Source organism: Eublepharis macularius, chromosome 2, assembly GCF_028583425.1.
Source record: "Eublepharis macularius isolate TG4126 chromosome 2, MPM_Emac_v1.0, whole genome shotgun sequence".
NCBI lineage: Eukaryota > Metazoa > Chordata > Lepidosauria > Squamata > Eublepharidae > Eublepharis > Eublepharis macularius.
The window spans coordinates 142,466,619-142,484,523 of record NC_072791.1 but is presented as its reverse complement, the minus strand read 5'-3'; the positions used below and the strand labels follow the sequence as shown (position 1 = coordinate 142,484,523).

At 38.7% G+C, this 17,905-nt stretch overlaps 1 protein-coding gene across 1 annotated transcript in view; it reads left to right on the top strand.

Annotated features, from left to right (window-relative positions):
• The window catches only part of MRPL21 (mitochondrial ribosomal protein L21), a 41,343-nt gene extending 23,981 nt beyond the window's left edge, over window positions 1–17,362 (top strand). Inside the window, exons 4-7 of the mRNA XM_054969854.1 lie at window positions 8,192–8,355; window positions 12,236–12,288; window positions 16,010–16,113; window positions 16,625–17,362. Of these exons, the coding sequence (XP_054825829.1) occupies window positions 8,192–8,355; window positions 12,236–12,288; window positions 16,010–16,113; window positions 16,625–16,689 (386 nt within the window). The 3' untranslated portion in view covers window positions 16,690–17,362. The remainder of the gene's footprint in view (window positions 1–8,191; window positions 8,356–12,235; window positions 12,289–16,009; window positions 16,114–16,624) is intronic.
• Window positions 17,363–17,905: the final 543 nt, after the last annotated feature.

The following is a 17,905-nucleotide window of genomic DNA, read 5'->3' as shown; positions in this document are numbered from 1 at the left end:
TTCTCCTCTGAGGATCAGAGGACATCTTGCCCTCCCAGGGTCTTCGTCTTCCTTTTCTGTTCTGGCTGTTGTTCTGACTGTTGCTTTTTCTGCAAACGTTTGTTCTTTCGTTGTGTTTCTCCTTCCACCTTAGTGTTGTTTATCAAGTTTTTTGTGGAGTGACAGTACTGCTTCTGGGAGTCAACGCACCAACAGGAAGGAGAAAAATATGTAAATTCCTGCCTCCCTGATTGGATGGTGGGAAACACCCAAGATGTTCTTCAATCCTCAGAGGAGAAGGACCCTTCACGGTAAGTGTCCAAAGGTCCATTTCCAACCCAGTATCTACAAATGTTTTTATCATTTACCATTATGAATTTCTTTTAAAAAGCTACTTCAGCATTAAATTTTTTCAGTTTGGAGACATATGCATATCGTGGTAGTGTCTCTCATACCCTTAGCATTCCATGATATCACGTTGAACATAACCCCCCCCCCAAAGTATATCAAATTCATAAAGGTCTCTTCCCTTATCACTGAATAAATACAGGGTATCACAAAAATAACCTTATAAGTAAAATTCTTATCAGAAAATAGTAAAAGAGTATCATAATTCTATAAATCAGCCAGCAACTGCCCACCACATGATCTGCTTTTTATTAAGACCCCAACACAAGTCCTGTTTCTCTGTTGTCAAATGTCAAATGTGATCTCTCACCCTCCCTCGTAGAAACTGGACAATCAATGGAGCTGGTTTGTTTGCACTGCCTGGTGCCCGAGGAATCCTGTAAGTGTGCAACTGATAATCAACAAAAAGCTGCAGAAACTTGTGAAGTAATGTCTCCATAAATTCAAGCAGCTTCTTCTGTCCTGTCTTTTCAGACTATTCTAAGAGTCCAGGAACAAAGATATTTAAAGGCTGGGTGTAAATCTCTAGCTGAGAGATTCGGTTACAGAAGACATTATGTGAAGCTGAGACAACCGTCTCATGAGCAATGGTTCAGTCTTCCAAAGCAGCAGTTTTAATCTCCATCTGTTCAACTTGTATACCTCAGCTGACTCCCAAAGTTCTTGAATTGACTTAACAATTGCCTTATCATTAGTGTGAAGTTGTTTTAGTCGCTCAGATTGTTTTTCCAGCTAGGCCCCCATATTTTGAAAAAGAAATTACTTCTTCCTGAGTTTCTGCTCCAGCTCCAAGAGAGGAAGGAGGGGCCGTCTTTATATCTTTCCCTTTACAGCTCATAGTAGTATATTATAAGCTCAATTATTTCAAGTAGATAACAAGAGAAAATACAGAACAGTAAATAAAGGCAAATTACTGCTGCATTAAAGAAGACAAGTCCAAATCAATGCATAACAGAGAAGTGATAGGTACAGCACAGAATTGCTTCTGATTACTCTGCCATCTTCACCGGAAGTGATGTTGAACTGTTTAGGTACTTCCAGGTATTGCAGTCTGGGCATGCAAAATATAGTTTCTTACCTTAAATGATGCTGTTATGACCTATACTTTCTTTGGGGTAGATTTTTCTTTTAATCTTCCCCTTACACCCTCTGGGTAGTTTGCTGCCACCAGGAATATATTATTCCAAAATATTTTATTCAAATTTCCCCTTTGGTAACGTGTTTAAGCGTCAGGCTCCTTCGTGGTTCTATGTGGCCCTGAGGATATGAATGGGATATAGCAATGACAGCTACACTGGGATATAACAAAACAAAATAAATGTTTATTTTTCAAGAAGCGTATTGGTTTCATAAAAGTAGTTCTTAGTTCTTAAAGTTACTTCCTATAAACTCATTCACACAGATCTCTTCTAAGGCTTCACACACAGTTAGCCACCTTCACTAGACTCAATAGTTCTCTCACAAATACTTCAAATATAGGCAGTGCACAGCTAGCCTCTCTTTCTCTGACTCTCATTCACAGAAATATGAAACCTGCTCAGGCAGCACACAGCTGGCCTCTCTTTCCCTGACTGAGTGTCCTTTCACAAACATGCTCAGTTCAGGTTCCACACAGGTTCTATTTCTGTCATAAATACTTCAGTATACTCAGGCAGCACACAGCTAGCCTGCTTTCTTCTGACTGAAACCTTTCTCCCTGCACTGTCAGTCTAAACTGCATTCACTCCGCCCCACACTCTCAGTCATCAACCAATCACATCACTCACTCTTCCCTCTCTCACCCCCACTCTTCACCTAGCTCAAACCAAGCATTTAAAGACATATGCACACATTTACTTGGAATCAATACAAATCCCCCCCCCTTCTCCTTAAGCGGAACACATCTCTTTTTCAGAAGAGTTGTGTGCAGCTTTCTCCGGCTTAGGGAATGTTTTATTGTCTCTGCAGTTCCAGTTAAGTCCACCTCTCACCCTTCTGTGGTTTTTGGTTTAAAGTCTTGGGTTTCTTTAACTTGCGTTCCTCCTCTGCTGGGGTGTCATCTTCCTCTCTGGGATGTTCCACTGCTGGGCTGAGGTCATCTCGCTCTCTGGGATGCTCCACTGCTGGGCTGAGGTCATCTCGCTCTCTGGGATGTTCCACTGCTGGGCTGAAGTCATCACAGCTTTGGCCTTCTCTACTAGGTCGTTGTTTGCTTCTTCTGGTTGTTTATCAATATTCTGTTCTTTCCTAAACAGTCTATTTCTTTCTTGCGAACAGGGTTTGAGCTCAGTTCTTTACATGCTCTCTTCATATTTGATGCACTGGGTGACTCATTTAAAAGGCTAGCATCCTTCAAGAAGTTTCTTAACTCTTCATACTGTTTTTGCACATGCTGAGCTTTTCTAGTACTTCCCATTTGTCTTCAATCAGCAGCAACTTTACTATCAAGTTGCTTCTCTCCTCCAACATAAAGTCTGTTTCTAATTGACTGATAGCTTCTGTACGTTAGTAGAAAGACGATTAAAAAGGCAGCAACGGTAAAATAAATCACCATTTCTAAATGCTGCAATTTTTTTGTTGCTGTTTTCTAGGGCTTTCTGCAGCCTTTGGTTTTCTATATCCAAACCTTGGTAACTGACTTCTAAATGTTTAGCCTTCTTAAAAGAGGTTTTCATAAACTCTAGACTTTTCTGAAGCTGTTGTTTCTCACTTTCCAGTTCTTTGTTTTCTAATTGTAACTGAGCCATCTTGAGGTTCATACTCTTCAAAGATTCAACTGTTCTGAGTTCTAAATTCTCTTCATCAATTTGTGTATTCTGTTTCTCTAAGGACTCTAGTTGAAATCTGAGGTTTCTCTGGCTAGTTAGAGTCTTTTTCGGCATTCTATTTTCTATATCCAGATAAGAGTTTTCTTGCTCTGACGTATCTATTTTTTCACAAATTAGCTTTAGGTTAGTAACCCTTTTCTGTAACAACTCATTTTCCCATGCAAAAATGTTTGTTTCTGCATTCATCTTATTCTGCCTGGCCTCCTCTCTTATGTCCTTTAACTCAGGATCCTTCATAATTTCTTTTTTAAACTCCTCAGAGTTTTTATTTATGCCTCCTCCTTTTTCTTGGGACATTTCAGCAGTAATACTAACAGGAGTTTGTCTCTTTCTCTTTCCCTCCTGCAATGTATCAATTGTGTCTGTTGCTAGGATACCTAGGGGCTTGTCTTCTGCTCCCCTGGCTTCAACTTGTAGCAAATCATTGGAGTCAGTGCATATTTGAATTCTTGCCTTTGCTCCCATTACATCTCTTCCCAATACTACTAGTATTTTCTGTTCTTTAATAACTGCTACAGGAAAATATTCTTCCTTTCCTCTCCAGTTAATTTTTAGCCGTGCTAGTGGCACTCTTTTAGAATTTCCCCACACACCTTGCAAGGATATTTGTTTATCTGGAATCAGGTTTTTCTTATCAACAAAATCCTCCCTGACCAGTGTTACTGAGGCTCCTGTGTCTAGAATGGCTAAAGTATCTCTCCCATTTATTTGTACCACCTCTCTCAGTTCAGCACCCTGAGCAACCTTATCTATCTTTACCCCACACAAGTAGACTATTTCTTCAGTGTTTATGGGTAAGGCAGTGTTCTTACTGGGAGTTTCATTTGTGTTTGTTGAGCTTCTGGAGTTTCTATCATCTTCATCACTCTGATCATCTAAGTCAGTTCTAGTGACCCTCCTTACATGCTCAAGCGTTGTTTGCTTGGGTTGGTTCTTTAGACATTTGTAAGCTAAATGTCCTTTCAGACCACATACAAAACATCTTTTATCATTCCAGTATCCGTCTTGGTTTCTTTCTATATTTTTATCCTGACTTTTTATAATCTCAGCTCTCTCATATGTTCCTTTCCTTTCTCCCTCTTGTCCTTTACTTGATTTAAACTCTGGTTTATGAGAATAGTCTTTCTTTTCACGGCAATCCCATCCTCCTCTATTAAGTGTTAATCTATCTGCCCACTCTGATGCTTGGTTGATATTCTCTGGAAGTTTATCTTTAACCAGAAGTCTGATCTCTGAAGGAAGTTGAAATAAAAACTGATCCAAAATCATTAGATCCCTTATTCCCTCTTTAGAGTTAGCTTTGGCAGATGAAATCCATTTATCAAAATAGTCTGTCAGTTTGGCACTAAAAGACTTAAATGACTTCTCTTTCTGAGGCACTAGGCTTCTAAACTTCTTTCTGAAGTAATCAGCACCTAGCCTAAATCTGTCATATACTACCTCTTTGTATTCAGCATAAACAACAGGTTTATCTGAGGGAAATGTGTTGTAGATCTCAGCCAATTCCCCTCTAATTAAGCTGGGTAAATACTTCATATATTGTGTCTCAGGTATTTCCCAGTTCTGAGCAGATCGCTCAAAAGTGGACAGGAAAATTTGTGGATCTTCTCCTGACACATACACCATGAAATCTTTTGGGGTAACTCGAGGTAAATCAGCTCTGGGTTCAGAGTTTCCCTCCTTTTTGTCCCCATTCTTAAGTCTCTCTCTTTCTAATTGTAATCTTTCTGCTTCCAAACTGGTGTGTCTTTCCATCTCTTGAACTCTAAGTTCCATTTCAGCTTTCCACTTTTCCCTCTCAAACTGTTTTTGTTCTGCATCAACTTTCAGCTTTTCCCATTCAAGCTGTTTTTGTTCTGCTTCAACTTTCAACTTTTCCTTCTCAAGATGGTTTTTTTCTCTTAGAAACTCTAAATATTCTGGACTAGGATTATACATTCCCTCAGGGTTTCTCTCAAATGCAGTACTCCTAGGCTCCACACTGCTTTGTATCAGTATAACTCTTAGTTCTTCTACACTTTTCCCCTCATGAGGTAAATTCAACTCGCTGCACTTCTGAATCAGAGCCTCCTTTTTCATCCCCATAAACTCTGCCATTTTTCTCTTTTACTTGTAATTCCTTCTACAATTTTGCTAAACTTCACCAGATTACGTTCTCTTATAAATCCTACTAGTTCTTCTGTGTCTTTCCTTTATAACAGTTCTATATTCCTCATAGGATTTAACTGAACACTCTGTCTCTTTGGCTTTCTGTCCCTTCAGAATGCCTTTCTCTCAGAATGTTCCCTCCTCCCAGGCTATTATATCCCACTTAAAATATTTTCTTCTCCTCAGGATGTTTGAGATCCCACCGCTATGCCTCCTCTTGTTATGACCTGTACTTTCTTTGGGGTAGATTTTTCTTTTAATCTTCCCCTTACACCCTCTGGGTAGTTTGCTACCACCAGGAATATATTATTCCAAAATATTTTATTCAAATTTCCCCTTTGGTAACGTGTTTAAGCGTCAGGCTTCTTCGTGGTTCTATGTGGCCCTGAGGATATGAATGGGATATAGCAATGACAGCTACACTGGGATATAACAAAACAAAATAAATGTTTATTTTTCAAGAAGCGTATTGGTTTCATAAAAGTAGTTCTTAGTTCTTAAAGTTACTTCCTATAAACTCATTCACACAGATCTCTTCTAAGGCTTCACACACAGTTAGCCTCCTTCACTAGACTCAATAGTTCTCTCACAAATACTTCAAATATAGGCAGCACACAGCTAGCCTCTCTTTCTCTGACTCTCATTCACAGAAATATGAAACCTGCCCAGGCAGCACACAGCTGGCCTCTCTTTCCCTGACTGAGTGTCCTTTCACAAATATGCTCAGTTCAGGTTCCACACAGGTTCTATTTCTCTCATAAAACACTTCAACATATTCAGGCAGCACACAGCTAGCCTGCTTTCTTCTGACTGAAACCTTTCTCCCTGCACTGTCAGTCTAAACTGCATTCACTCCTCCCACACTCTCAGTCATCAACTAGTTACATCACTCACTCTTCCCTCTCTCACCCCCACTCTTCACCTAGCTCAAACCAAGCATTTAAAAACACATACACACATTTACTTGGAATCATTACAGATGCTATTTCAATATATAAGTGAACTGGAGACTAAATGTCAGAAGAAATATTTCATCATTGTTGGTTTACCTTTGTGTTATAAAGGAACAGGTTAAGAAGGAAATTTCAGTTTAAATTAAGAATGTATTACATTCAAATTGTAAAAGTTTGGGGGTTTATAATATATGCATTTAAACTGATTATCTAGGTCATATTTTGTCTTAGCTTAATTATATTTGGTTATTAGAATTATTATTCTTTGGAATATTTTCCATCCTAATATTGTTAATATGTGTTGTATGTTTATACATTAATTAAAAATAACTGTTTATAAATCCAGTAGCATAAAGATTCTTAAACTTTTTCCTGACTAAGTTAGGACAAGACTAGTTTGAATTTTCCAAGTAGCAGATTATTTTTTCTAAAGCTCAGTGGTTCTTTGTTGTCCCAAGTATGAGAATCTTTTCCAGACCTTTCCAGCAAGACCTAGAAAAAGGTTCTAAGGAGCACGCAGTCATATCCCAATAGTACTTCAAGGGCTCTCATTGCATGACCAAAGTGTGATCCCCAGGTTTCATTAAACTGCTTTGAGAAAGAGCTGCTTGGAACCCTGGAAAGCCATTGCCAAAACATTGGTGTAGTGGTAAAGAGCAGCAGGACTCTAATCTGAAGAACTGGGTTTGAGTCCTCACTCCTCCACTTGAAGCTAGCTGGGTGACCTTGGGTCAGTCATAGCTTCTCGGAGCTCTCTCAGCCCCACCCACCTCACAGGGTGATTGTCATGAGGTGCTTCAATTTAGTTCTGTTGGGCTTTCTCTTGGATGAGTTCAGCTTAAATTTGGGAGTGTGCCTTGACCATAGCAGCCTTGCCCCAGTGTGTTTCTGCAGTAAGAGTCGACTTTAACTCCCCATAGAAAACAATGGAGTGGCTGGGGGCACCTTGTTCAGGGGCCTATAGGGGTCCAATTTTCCTGAAACATGGGGGGGGGGTCTTTAGAAGACAGTCAAAGAGTAGGTCCATTGCAGAGTTGGTGGAGTTTGCCCCTCATCCCCACAGATAGCTCCTAGATATTTTCCCCCATAGGGCACCCATAGGAAAGGTGGGGGCACCTTCTTTGATGGCCTATAAAATTGGCCCTTGGTATCCATTCTTCATGAAACATGAGACAGTATTTATAGGATAGTCAGAAGTAGGTTCCTTCTAAATTTAGTGAAGTTTGGTTGAAAAATGACCTCCTCCCAGCCCATCAGATAGCCCCCAGAGTGATTTCCCCATAGGGAATAATTGCTGAATATTATCAGTTTTTTTTTTCAGAAATAGCTGAACCAAATTAGAGAATCAATTTGGAATTCAGGGAATTCCAATTTCCCCCCCCCCCAAATTTAGTAAAAACATTGGATTTACCAAATCTGTTTTGGTGCACACCCCTAATCCCTCGTATAGTGAAAATTATAACAAAACATAGCATTTATTTTTGTTTTTCAACCAAAAATTGGCTCCCAAATTAACTCAAGAACCAAAGACAAAATTCAGTGAAATGTTCCTTGCAGAGGCGATTCTTATTTGCCTGCCAGTCTTCCCTCTGATGGTCTCCTTGAAGCTGCAGAGAAAGGCGCTATCAGTTGACGCAAGATCCAGGCGTAATGGAGGACTGCCTGGCATCTTGTCTTTGTAACGAGATGGATTTTAATGATATGTTGATAGGTGCTTTGAATTCTTAGGGAGAAAGGCAGAATATAAATGCTTTAGAATAAATGGGTGTCATGTTATTCTGAAAGAGTTGTTTTATTTAAGGCTGATAGTCTTCCTGGACCCCCTCTCCCAACTGTATGCTCATTCAGAATTCGTACTCACTTCATTTCTTTACTAACTTACCAATTTCCCCACAGAGATTGTGCAAAAAGTGAATGAGCAAATTGCTGCCAGACAATATGGAAGGCTATTTGCAGTTGTTCACTTTGCCAGCAGACAATGGAAAGTAACCAGTGAAGACTTGATTTTAGTTGAAAATCACATACCTGCTGAATGTGGAGACAGAATCCGAATGGAGAAGGTGAGTTTCCTATTAGCAAACATTTTAGGCCCATACAAATAATTTACGTTTTACGGTCCTCATATTTTAGGAAATTAAAACTCTGAACAGCACTTGTGTTAATAGATGGAAGAACTATTTTAAAACTTCACATCCCTAAAAATGTTTGAGCTCATTCATATATGCAGTTCTCATTTTCTTTATGCATCTGACGAAGAGAACTTGATTCTCGAAAGCTTATGCTAAAATAAAATTGGTTAGTCTTAAAGGTGCTACTGGACTCTTTTTGATTTTGCTACCACAGACTAACACGGCTAACTTCTCTGCATTTATGAATTGGGTACATGACTGCATGGTGAAAATTAAGTGACCCTTCTACTTCTATTAGTCTTGTTTTTTTCTATAAGAGAGCCAGTTTGGTGTAGTGGTTAAGAGCGTGGGACTCTAATCTGGAGAGCCGGGTTTGATTCCCCACTCCTCCACTTGAAGCCAGCTGGGTGACCTTGGGCTAGTCACAGTTCTCTGGAGCTCTCTCAGCCCCACCCACCTCACAGGGTGTTTTGTTGTGGGGATAATAATGACATACTTTGTAAACTGCTCTGAGTGGGCATTAAGTTGTCCTGAAGGGCGGTATATAAATTGAATGTTGTTGTTGTTGCTGCTGTTACTATAACTACCATTTTTTAAAAAGACCAACTGTAATTATAGAAGTGGCTGTAGCTGTCCCCATACAAATATCCATGCAGGTTTCTAGATTCTGTAAGGTAGGTTGATATTTTGCGTGAGCACACACTTATAATTTGCTACTCTTCTGTAAATGGTTTCATTCTTACTGAGGGCACAACTACATGATACAGCAACCCTGAGGACAAGCTGGAGACATTACAGCCATTTTACCTTAGGATTTCTGTTGCTTTACTTACTTACTTACTTACTTACTTACTTACTTACTTACTTACTTACTTACTTACTTTGTTTGTTTAAAACATTTGTTTTAAAATCTGAGGGCTCAGTCCTGCTTGGGGCTGCAGGAGAGCCTCCTCTCTCCAGTCCAGTCTGGAAAAACAGTGTGGGGTTAGATAGGACCCCATCCTTCCCCTGTATTGTAGTCCGGAAAAGGATTAGGCCACTGAAGCATTTTTAAAGAAACAGAAATGGCTACAAAATTAGAACTGTGCCTTTGGAATAATGCTGCTAATAAGAAACGCCTTTCAGACAATTTGATCTATTACTGTTCAGTGTTGGTACACTTATATAATTGACATGTTCTACCTGCTTTGGATAGCATTTACATGACAATTGTGGTCACATACTTCAGAATATCCAGTTTACTCCTCTTCTAATATTAACATGGAACCTGGCTAATCCAAGTTTTAGATAAAATACCACAAGTGAATGATCAGCATATATATTTAAGTGCCTGTTTATGGAAATCTAGCAAGGGAAAGAGGTTCCTTATAACCCAGTTTCTGTAGCATCCCACACTGAGAGGCCTTCTCTGCGGATTGTGTGTGAAAGAGATGAGACATTTGCAAGAATCTGATAGCTAGGAAGGCAGAAAAGTCTTGCTTTTATGTTTAAGCCTCCAGTAAATCCTTACCACATATTGTTAAATCCTGACAACGAACCAGAATTTAAGAGGATTCCAATTATATGCTTTGCGTGGCTTTGTACTTCTTTTTTTTTTAAATCATTTTTATTGAATGGGTTAACATACATTCTTTTAATATATACAATTTCATTTACCCTTCAGGTTGATATATATGCCCCCCATCCCTTTGCCCTCCCCCTTTTCCCCTTTTGACTTCCAACAGCACTAGAACCCCTTTATTTCTTATCATTACCTCTCTTCACACTATAATCCCTATTATCAAAGGTAAAGTTCATATACATTCTCTGCATCCCTAGTAGTTCTCTAAAGTCCACAATTGTCCTCTCACTTCCCATTTATTTTCCAGATAGTCCTTATATTTCCTTCCATCAGTTAGAAATTCATTTGGATTTTGCTCTCTCAATTTTCTTGTCATTTTGTCCATCTCCGCCATGTACAGCAGTCTTTGAATCCATTCTTCCACTTCTGGTATGTCTTCTTGTTTCCAGTATTGTGTATACAATAATCTTGCTGCTACAGTCATATAAAATAGCAGTGTCCTGTCTCCCATATTAACTTTTTGCATATTTAGTCCTAACAACAACACTTCCGGGCTCTTCAACAAATTACATTTCATAATTGACAACATTTCCACATAGATCTTAGACCAGAAAATTTTGGCCTTATCACAAGTCCACCACATGTGGTATAAAGAGCCCTCGTGTTTTTTACATTTCCAGCATTTGTTTGACATATCACTGTTTGCATTTGCCAATTTCTTCGGCATTAAATACCATCTATACATCATCTTATATCCATTCTCTTTCAGATTATTACATGTAGATGTCTTCAGTGTGTTCCTCCATAAAAATTCCCACGTCTCCATTGTAACTTCTTTATTAAAATTTATTGCCCATTTCACCATTTGTGTTTTAACAACCTCATCTTGTGTGTACCATTCCAATAAAATTTTATACATTTTAGAAATCATTTTTACTCCTTCTCCAAACCAAATCTCTTCTAGTTCTGTATTTTTTGTTCTAAAACCCATTTTTCTTTTATCAGATTCAAATACATCTTTAATTTGTCTATATTGCAACCAACCATAGTCAAATGGTAACTCCTCTTTAGTTATTATTTTAAAGGTATCTCTGTCTGCCCCTAATAGTTCTTTGTAGGATAACCAATCTTCTCCTTTATAATACATATTTGGGTTCACCACTTCTGCTCGTACAATCCACATGGGCCTTTTTCCCCAAAAAAACTTCTTATATTTTTGCCAAATTATGAAGACATTCCTTCTCACAAAATGGTGCTGAAACATGCCATCCATTTTATGTTTTCCATACCAGAGATACGCATGCCAACCGAACAAGTTGTTATGCCCTTCCAAAGCTAACAGTTTAAGATTAGATAATTTAACCCATTCCCTCAACCAAATTAAACAAATCGCTTCATGGTACAGTTTCAAATTTGGTAATTGCAGACCTCCCCTCTCTTTTGCGTCACACAACACTTTCATCTTAATTCTTGGTTTTTTCCCTGCCCAGACAAAATCTGTTATCTTCCTTTGCCATTTGTCAAAACACTTCTTATCTTTAACAATTGGAATAGTTTGTAACAAAAACATCATTCTGGGTAGTACATACATTTTTACAACTGGCTTTGTACTTCTGCTACACTGGAGCGCATGATGAAATAGCTGATTAGAAAAGTAGGCCCAAAAAGGCAATTTTAATAACTTTGCAAAATTGTCATCTTGTCCGCAGTGGGGCATTACCTGTTTATTTTTTTTTTATTTATTTTATTTGATTTGTATTCTGCCCTCCCCACATCAGCGGGCTCATGGCGGACATTCTTAATGTATTCTTGATGCAGCCATTTAAATTACTCTGAACCCAAGGGATAGCTAGAGCTGCCATTTCCCCTATGCCTATACTGTCTTCTGAGCTACCAAGAAGTCCCTTTTCCTTTCAAAGTGTGTAGGGATAACAGACAGAATTTCTTTGTATATGAAGATAGCTAAAATTTATTAATTCCTATCTGTCATCTCTCAAAAGCAAATTATATTTTTTCTGCTCTAAGTGAGCTTAGGTAAAGGTGCAAACAGTTCTCAGCTAATACAGTCTATATTGTATTGGCCTGTTCTCTGCCTTTGCATTATATTTGGCTGTAAATTGTGGCTAGAGGACAAAACCACATTTTAACAAGAGTTTTCCTCATATGCATTAAAAATGTTGATGCTATTTTTGATTAATGATACTGTAACAATGACATAAAGATGGATGTGCCTCATTTAATCTTGCCTAGGTATTGCTGGTTGGTACAGAAGACTTCACTCTCCTTGGGAGGCCACTTCTAGGGTAAGGTATACTTTGGAATAGTTCTGTCCTTGAAGTTAGCTGCCATCCTAATAGAAATGTTTTCTATTCTGTGCAGTTTGCTGAAAACAGCACTGAAGGGCTTAGGAAGGAATGTCTGCAAATCACTCCAACATGACAGAGAGTAGAAGAAAAAGAAACACTTGCCTATGTAACTAAGTCTTAATCATAAGTCCTTTGAGTAAAAAACTGAAAAAGTATAAAGCTGCACTTAGAAGAAAAGAGTGGGGGAGAGTAAGGGTCTAATTGAGTGCCTCTGCTTTTGAGAGCAGGCTGAATACAGTTCACCACAGCACACAAGTTGAAGACTGTGAAGCCTCAGTATCTGTAAGAGAGGTTTAGGGGCAGAAGTACAAGATTGTTACCTCCCACTTTGATTCCTATACTCAGAGTCTTTTCGTTGTGGCTATAGCTGCCTTGCCTAGGGAGTGGGCCCAACACAGTGGCCCCTGGGATTGATTCTGTGAGGTAATAAAGCAAATATTTGGCAATGGCATAGAGAGAGCTTTCAGATCAGCTCGGTGTTGGGATCTTTCCAGTGTACAGTGTCTTGCCTTTTTCTTTTTAAAGTTTGTAGTATCTAGTTTTCTTGACTCATCCACAATGAACTTGGTCTGTGCTAGTAGCATTTTGTGCAATAGATTGAGGAGTTACAGTGGAAAGGATGTATCTCAGCACCGAATGGGCCTGTTTTGTGGTGATGGGGTTAAGGAGGGGTTGGATTATGTTGCCTTTGGTGTACTCCAGTTGTGTGATTATAGGGCTGAGTTCATAAAGTTTTCTCCAAAAAATACAGTGCTAAGCCTTCTAGCACTGACTTCATAAAAAGAGAAAATATCCTTAATTTGCTTGAAGAATTTCAGATGATGCAAGTATGTATCACTGTGTTTAATGAAGTGGTGAGGGTTTAATAATTTTTGTTTCCAGTGTTACAATTTGATGTAAAATCCGACTATTAGGGAAAGCATCACATTAAGGCTAGGAGTGCAAGCTTCTTCCAAAGAGAGTCAAGGGTTGGATTCTGCCAATCATTTTCTGTGATGGAAGGAGAGGGGGGCAATGGCACAAAGACTGGCTCATACTAATAGTTCCCACAAATAGAGTGTATCTAGGTATTTTGTTTCTTCCTCTTAGAGCTGCAAGCTCCGGCTGTTAGCCTCTCTCAAGAGGTTAAGATTTCTTTTGCTCTTCTATAGGTTCACTTTCTTTACAGTTACAACTGAAATCCCAGGCAGGGAGGCAGGCATTGGCACAGACACTTCATGTATCAAAGCGCTTAAACTTTGTTGACCTTTTTAGCTTTTTTTTTTTTTAAGACGGAATCATTCAGTGGCAAAGTTATCTTTAAATGCCTTCAACGGGAAAGTGATTTCAGTAATGAGCTTTTAATGCTTCTCTGGAACAGGAAAACATGACCAAGTGCCAGATCTTAGGTTCATTAATCCTCAGACTTCCTAAGACATGGGACTAGATATCATTTCAGAAAGCATCAGCCCTGCTATTTTATAAGCACGCAGACTTGCCATCCAGAATCTTCTGCCCCTTGCTGATGTGTGTGTTTGTGCGCATGCGTACATGCTTGTGTGTGCGTGCGGGCACATATGCACTGCTTAAAATCAAGTTACAGTGAGAAATCATCATGATACTTTTGTTGTTCAGTATCTTATCCTGTCCAAATTAGATGAATTGGCAAAAATAATGCTTTGTCACACTCATTCAGATGTGAAAAGAACTGTATGCAAAGTTTTCTCAAAATGCTTAAATCCACATGAAAGATAGCACATGTTTAAAAGTATTCCAAGTCCAGGCTCCTCATCAGCTGATCTTGCTATTTTAAAGGCCAGGTACCATTGCACAATACTTTAAATGTGGCTTCCATATGGAGGTTTTGCTCCACGCTCTTCTCACCGTAACTGTAGCTTGTGCAGGGGCAGGGGGGGCTTCCACACAATATCATTGTGCAGACATTATTTATAAAGTATTGTCTAGACCCCAGGCCCCCTTCTCCCATTCCTGGGTGCTGAACACAGCCTTTCCAGGACTCCTAGGAGCTTCAAAGGGTTCGGGGTGTTTGTTTGAAGCTTTTTCAGCCTCTGGGTGCGTACTCTTCAGCAAGTAACTATGGACACAGGCAGGTAAATATAGTTTTATTAAAGTTTTATTATTGTAGTTTTATTAAAGATAGATTTCAGGAGCATTTGCTGAGCAGGAACCGCTCTTCAGATAGGCATTAAGGCAAGTGCAAAAGAATAGGAGCTTGGATATTCTAAATACACTCAACTAACTAAAATACTGCAGACTGACTGTCTAGCGACCTCTGAGTTGGCCTCATGGCTGAGGTTCTTGCCAAAGGCTTTAGCAATAGAGTCCAGTCCATGCCATGCAATTCTTGTCATGCTGGAAATCAGGAGGCATGGAAGGAAAACCTCTCTCACACACACATGCTGGTAGACAGATACGAACTAGAGAGGATTCACATTACAATCAAACTGTCATTTTTAGGCCTGTGTTATGTCAGGCCACCAGAGCATGAACCAATCAGGGCTTAGGTACTTAATTGGCAGTGCTAGCATGAGAAATATGGAGAGTACTGCATGATAGTGATTACAGCTGTGCTGTACCAGGATTCCCAAGGCCAGTTCTCAAGAGAATGGCGAGGACTTGCAAGCGTGCCTTATTAGTGAGCCAAGAAACTTTTCTCAAAACAGGCCTAGTCTTGGGCTTGTGTAAACTTAGAGCCTGAACCAGGGTGTTAAAATTATCCATTTGAGAGCCTGATGGATAGCTTTCCTTACAAGCATCCCTGACAATCTTTCAGTCAAACCTGGGTCATGAAAGATTTTCAAGGTAAGCACCAGCACCTTGTATTGGACCCAGAAACAAATTGTCTGTCAATGAAGAGATTGCAAAATTAAAGTAATATGCAGCCAGTGGTTATCCCCTGATAGCAAACATGCTTCCACATTCGGTACATTAAAGTTTCCAAGTAGTCTTCAAAGGCAGCCACACATTTCTTAATGTTGAATTTCTGGTGCTCTTCCGTTCTCCCACCCGAGATAATTGTACTATTTCTCTCCCTCGAACTCATAACCTTTGGTTCTTCTCATTCTTTCTCCCCACATATTCACTCACTTGCTAAATTTTTTCAATTTTGTTTTTGTAACATTTATTCATATATGTCATCTTCCAATGCAGGCAGGATCCAAGGTGGTTGATAACAATTGATAAAAATTTTAAAATCTATTAAAAGAATTAATATGTACAACATATTAATATGTTAATATGTACAACGTTCAGCCTTTTCTTTAAATCTCTTGTTCCTCTCATCTCTTGCCTTATTTAATGCAACAGCTTCTCAGATATCTTTCTTGAATTCTGTCGCTGTGGTACATGTTATTTCCTGTTCTGCTCTCTGCATTGGCTCCCTCTTATTTTCTCACTTTGTATTGAATTTCTCACACATCTACGATTTCCGTCCATCCCCCTTCTCTTGTTTTGTCTTTTTTTAAGGCAGTACGCCTGGCTTGGCTTATGTCTTATTTTTTAAGTAAATTGCTTGGCACTCTAGAAGGAAATAGTAATTGTTATAATAATGACTATTATTATTATTAACAATATTTCAGCTTTACTTTTTGAGGCAATCCTGTTGATCAGAACAGAACATCCACAGCTAGTTTGTTTCCCTCTCTGCTTTGTTACATAGAAAAGACCTTGTCCGTGTGGAGGCTACTGTTATTGAAAAGACTGAATCTTGGCCAAAAATTAACATGAGGTTTCGTCGAAAACGCCATTTCCAGAGGAAGAGAAGTAAGATTTAAAAATATGTAATCCCTTATCTCTCGGTCCTCAGAATACAGAATGATGTGGCTGTACTTAGTTGGTGCTATATAAAACTAAGTGATGTAGGAGTGTGATCCACAATAATCAGATTTCCAAAGAATGCAATGAGAGGTGTGCACTTGCATGCACAAGGCAGAATAACCCATATTGCCAATAAACCCTTCTTAGTTTAGCTTTCTCTACAATAAAATATTTATTCCCTTCGGGCATATCTTTATGTATGAATCCACAGATGTTAATAAGCTGTAAGAATATCTTTAGGCAAGCTTTGATTCACATGTTAACAAGGCATTTCTTTGTGAGTAACAGCTTATTCCTGAGTGCCTTGGGCAAGAATCTTTTCAGATGCATATGACTGAAACCTTTAACTGTACTTCTGTGATGAGGATTTCTCCATTATTTGGCTATTTATGTTAACGTTTCAGGTAATTTATCTGTAAGGCCATGCTTTGATTTTTACTTTTCCATTCTCTTTCAGTTATGATTGTACCACAGACTGTTCTCAGGATAAACACCATTGAAATTGCTCCTGCACTCTTATGATGAATTCTTGGGCTTGGTTGGTTTGTTAGAGCTTTAGGGCAGTATGAAAATGGAAAGTTTTTCCTTGCATTTTGTTATTGTCTCTTCTAGAAACATGTTACTAAATAAAACTCCTGTCCCAGCGTAATTCCTAACTTGGTGGTGATGATTGTGGAACTAAGCAAATAGAATTAGTGATTGGAGGATTATTTCTCCTTTGATATGCATTTGGTTGAGAATATTATAGAAAAGGAGTAGAACCGAACATATAACTCCTCACTCAAGTCAACCCAACTATGTCTCCTATGCTCCCAGGAGTTCTGTTGTTGCCTGTCAAGGATTGCAAAGATGGGATGGGGTGGAGTGGTGGTGGCCTGCAACCATACATTACTGGTGTACTGTGTTCATCTTGAGATTTCCCAAGTTGAACAGATCTAATTTAGGCTTCGTTGTGTCTCTGTGCACTCATGTTTTTGACAATGAAAAGGGAAGATGCTCATTGTCGTTACAGAGCATCTTCTGTTTAGGTAGTAGTGGAGTCCAGTGTGCATGGAGGACTCTGAATTACAGCTGTAGTATAAAAGCATGAAACCAAGAGTTTGTCTTTTCCAAGAGGACTGTGCCATGCCGAAAGTGTCACCCTATACTGTAGTGGTATGCTTATCTACATCTCATTAAGGCTTCCAACTGTTCAGATTAAAGTTTTTATCTTATATTCTGAGCAGTGTTCAGACCTTTAAGTGAGACCTGAAAACAGATTTTGCTCCTTTTAGAGAAACTGTTTTTCAGTACAAGATAATTGAGTTCTTGCAGTACTCTCCCCACCAAGACACAGAGACTTGTCTTAATAATTCCTTTTATTAAAATAAACTCTAGTCTTTTTAATAAAGCAAGACATCAACATATAAATGCTTATTAAGAAAAAACCTACAGATTAGGAACAGATAAAGGCAAGAAGAATTGTCTCCTAACATTTCTCAATTAAATCTAAGTTTAAATCAATCAGATTTACTATGAAATACATTGAAATTCCCATCACACACATTACAAAAGGAAGTTTCTCACCTAGATCTTCATGAGATTTCTTTCAGCCAAAACTCTGATCTACTATCTGGATTGACAGCTTTATGTTTTATCTATGTAGAAATCTAAGATCTTTTTCATGTGATAGCATAAACAAACTATGATTGCTTTGAGATTTAATTAATTATTCATATTTTAATTCAGGTGACATTCT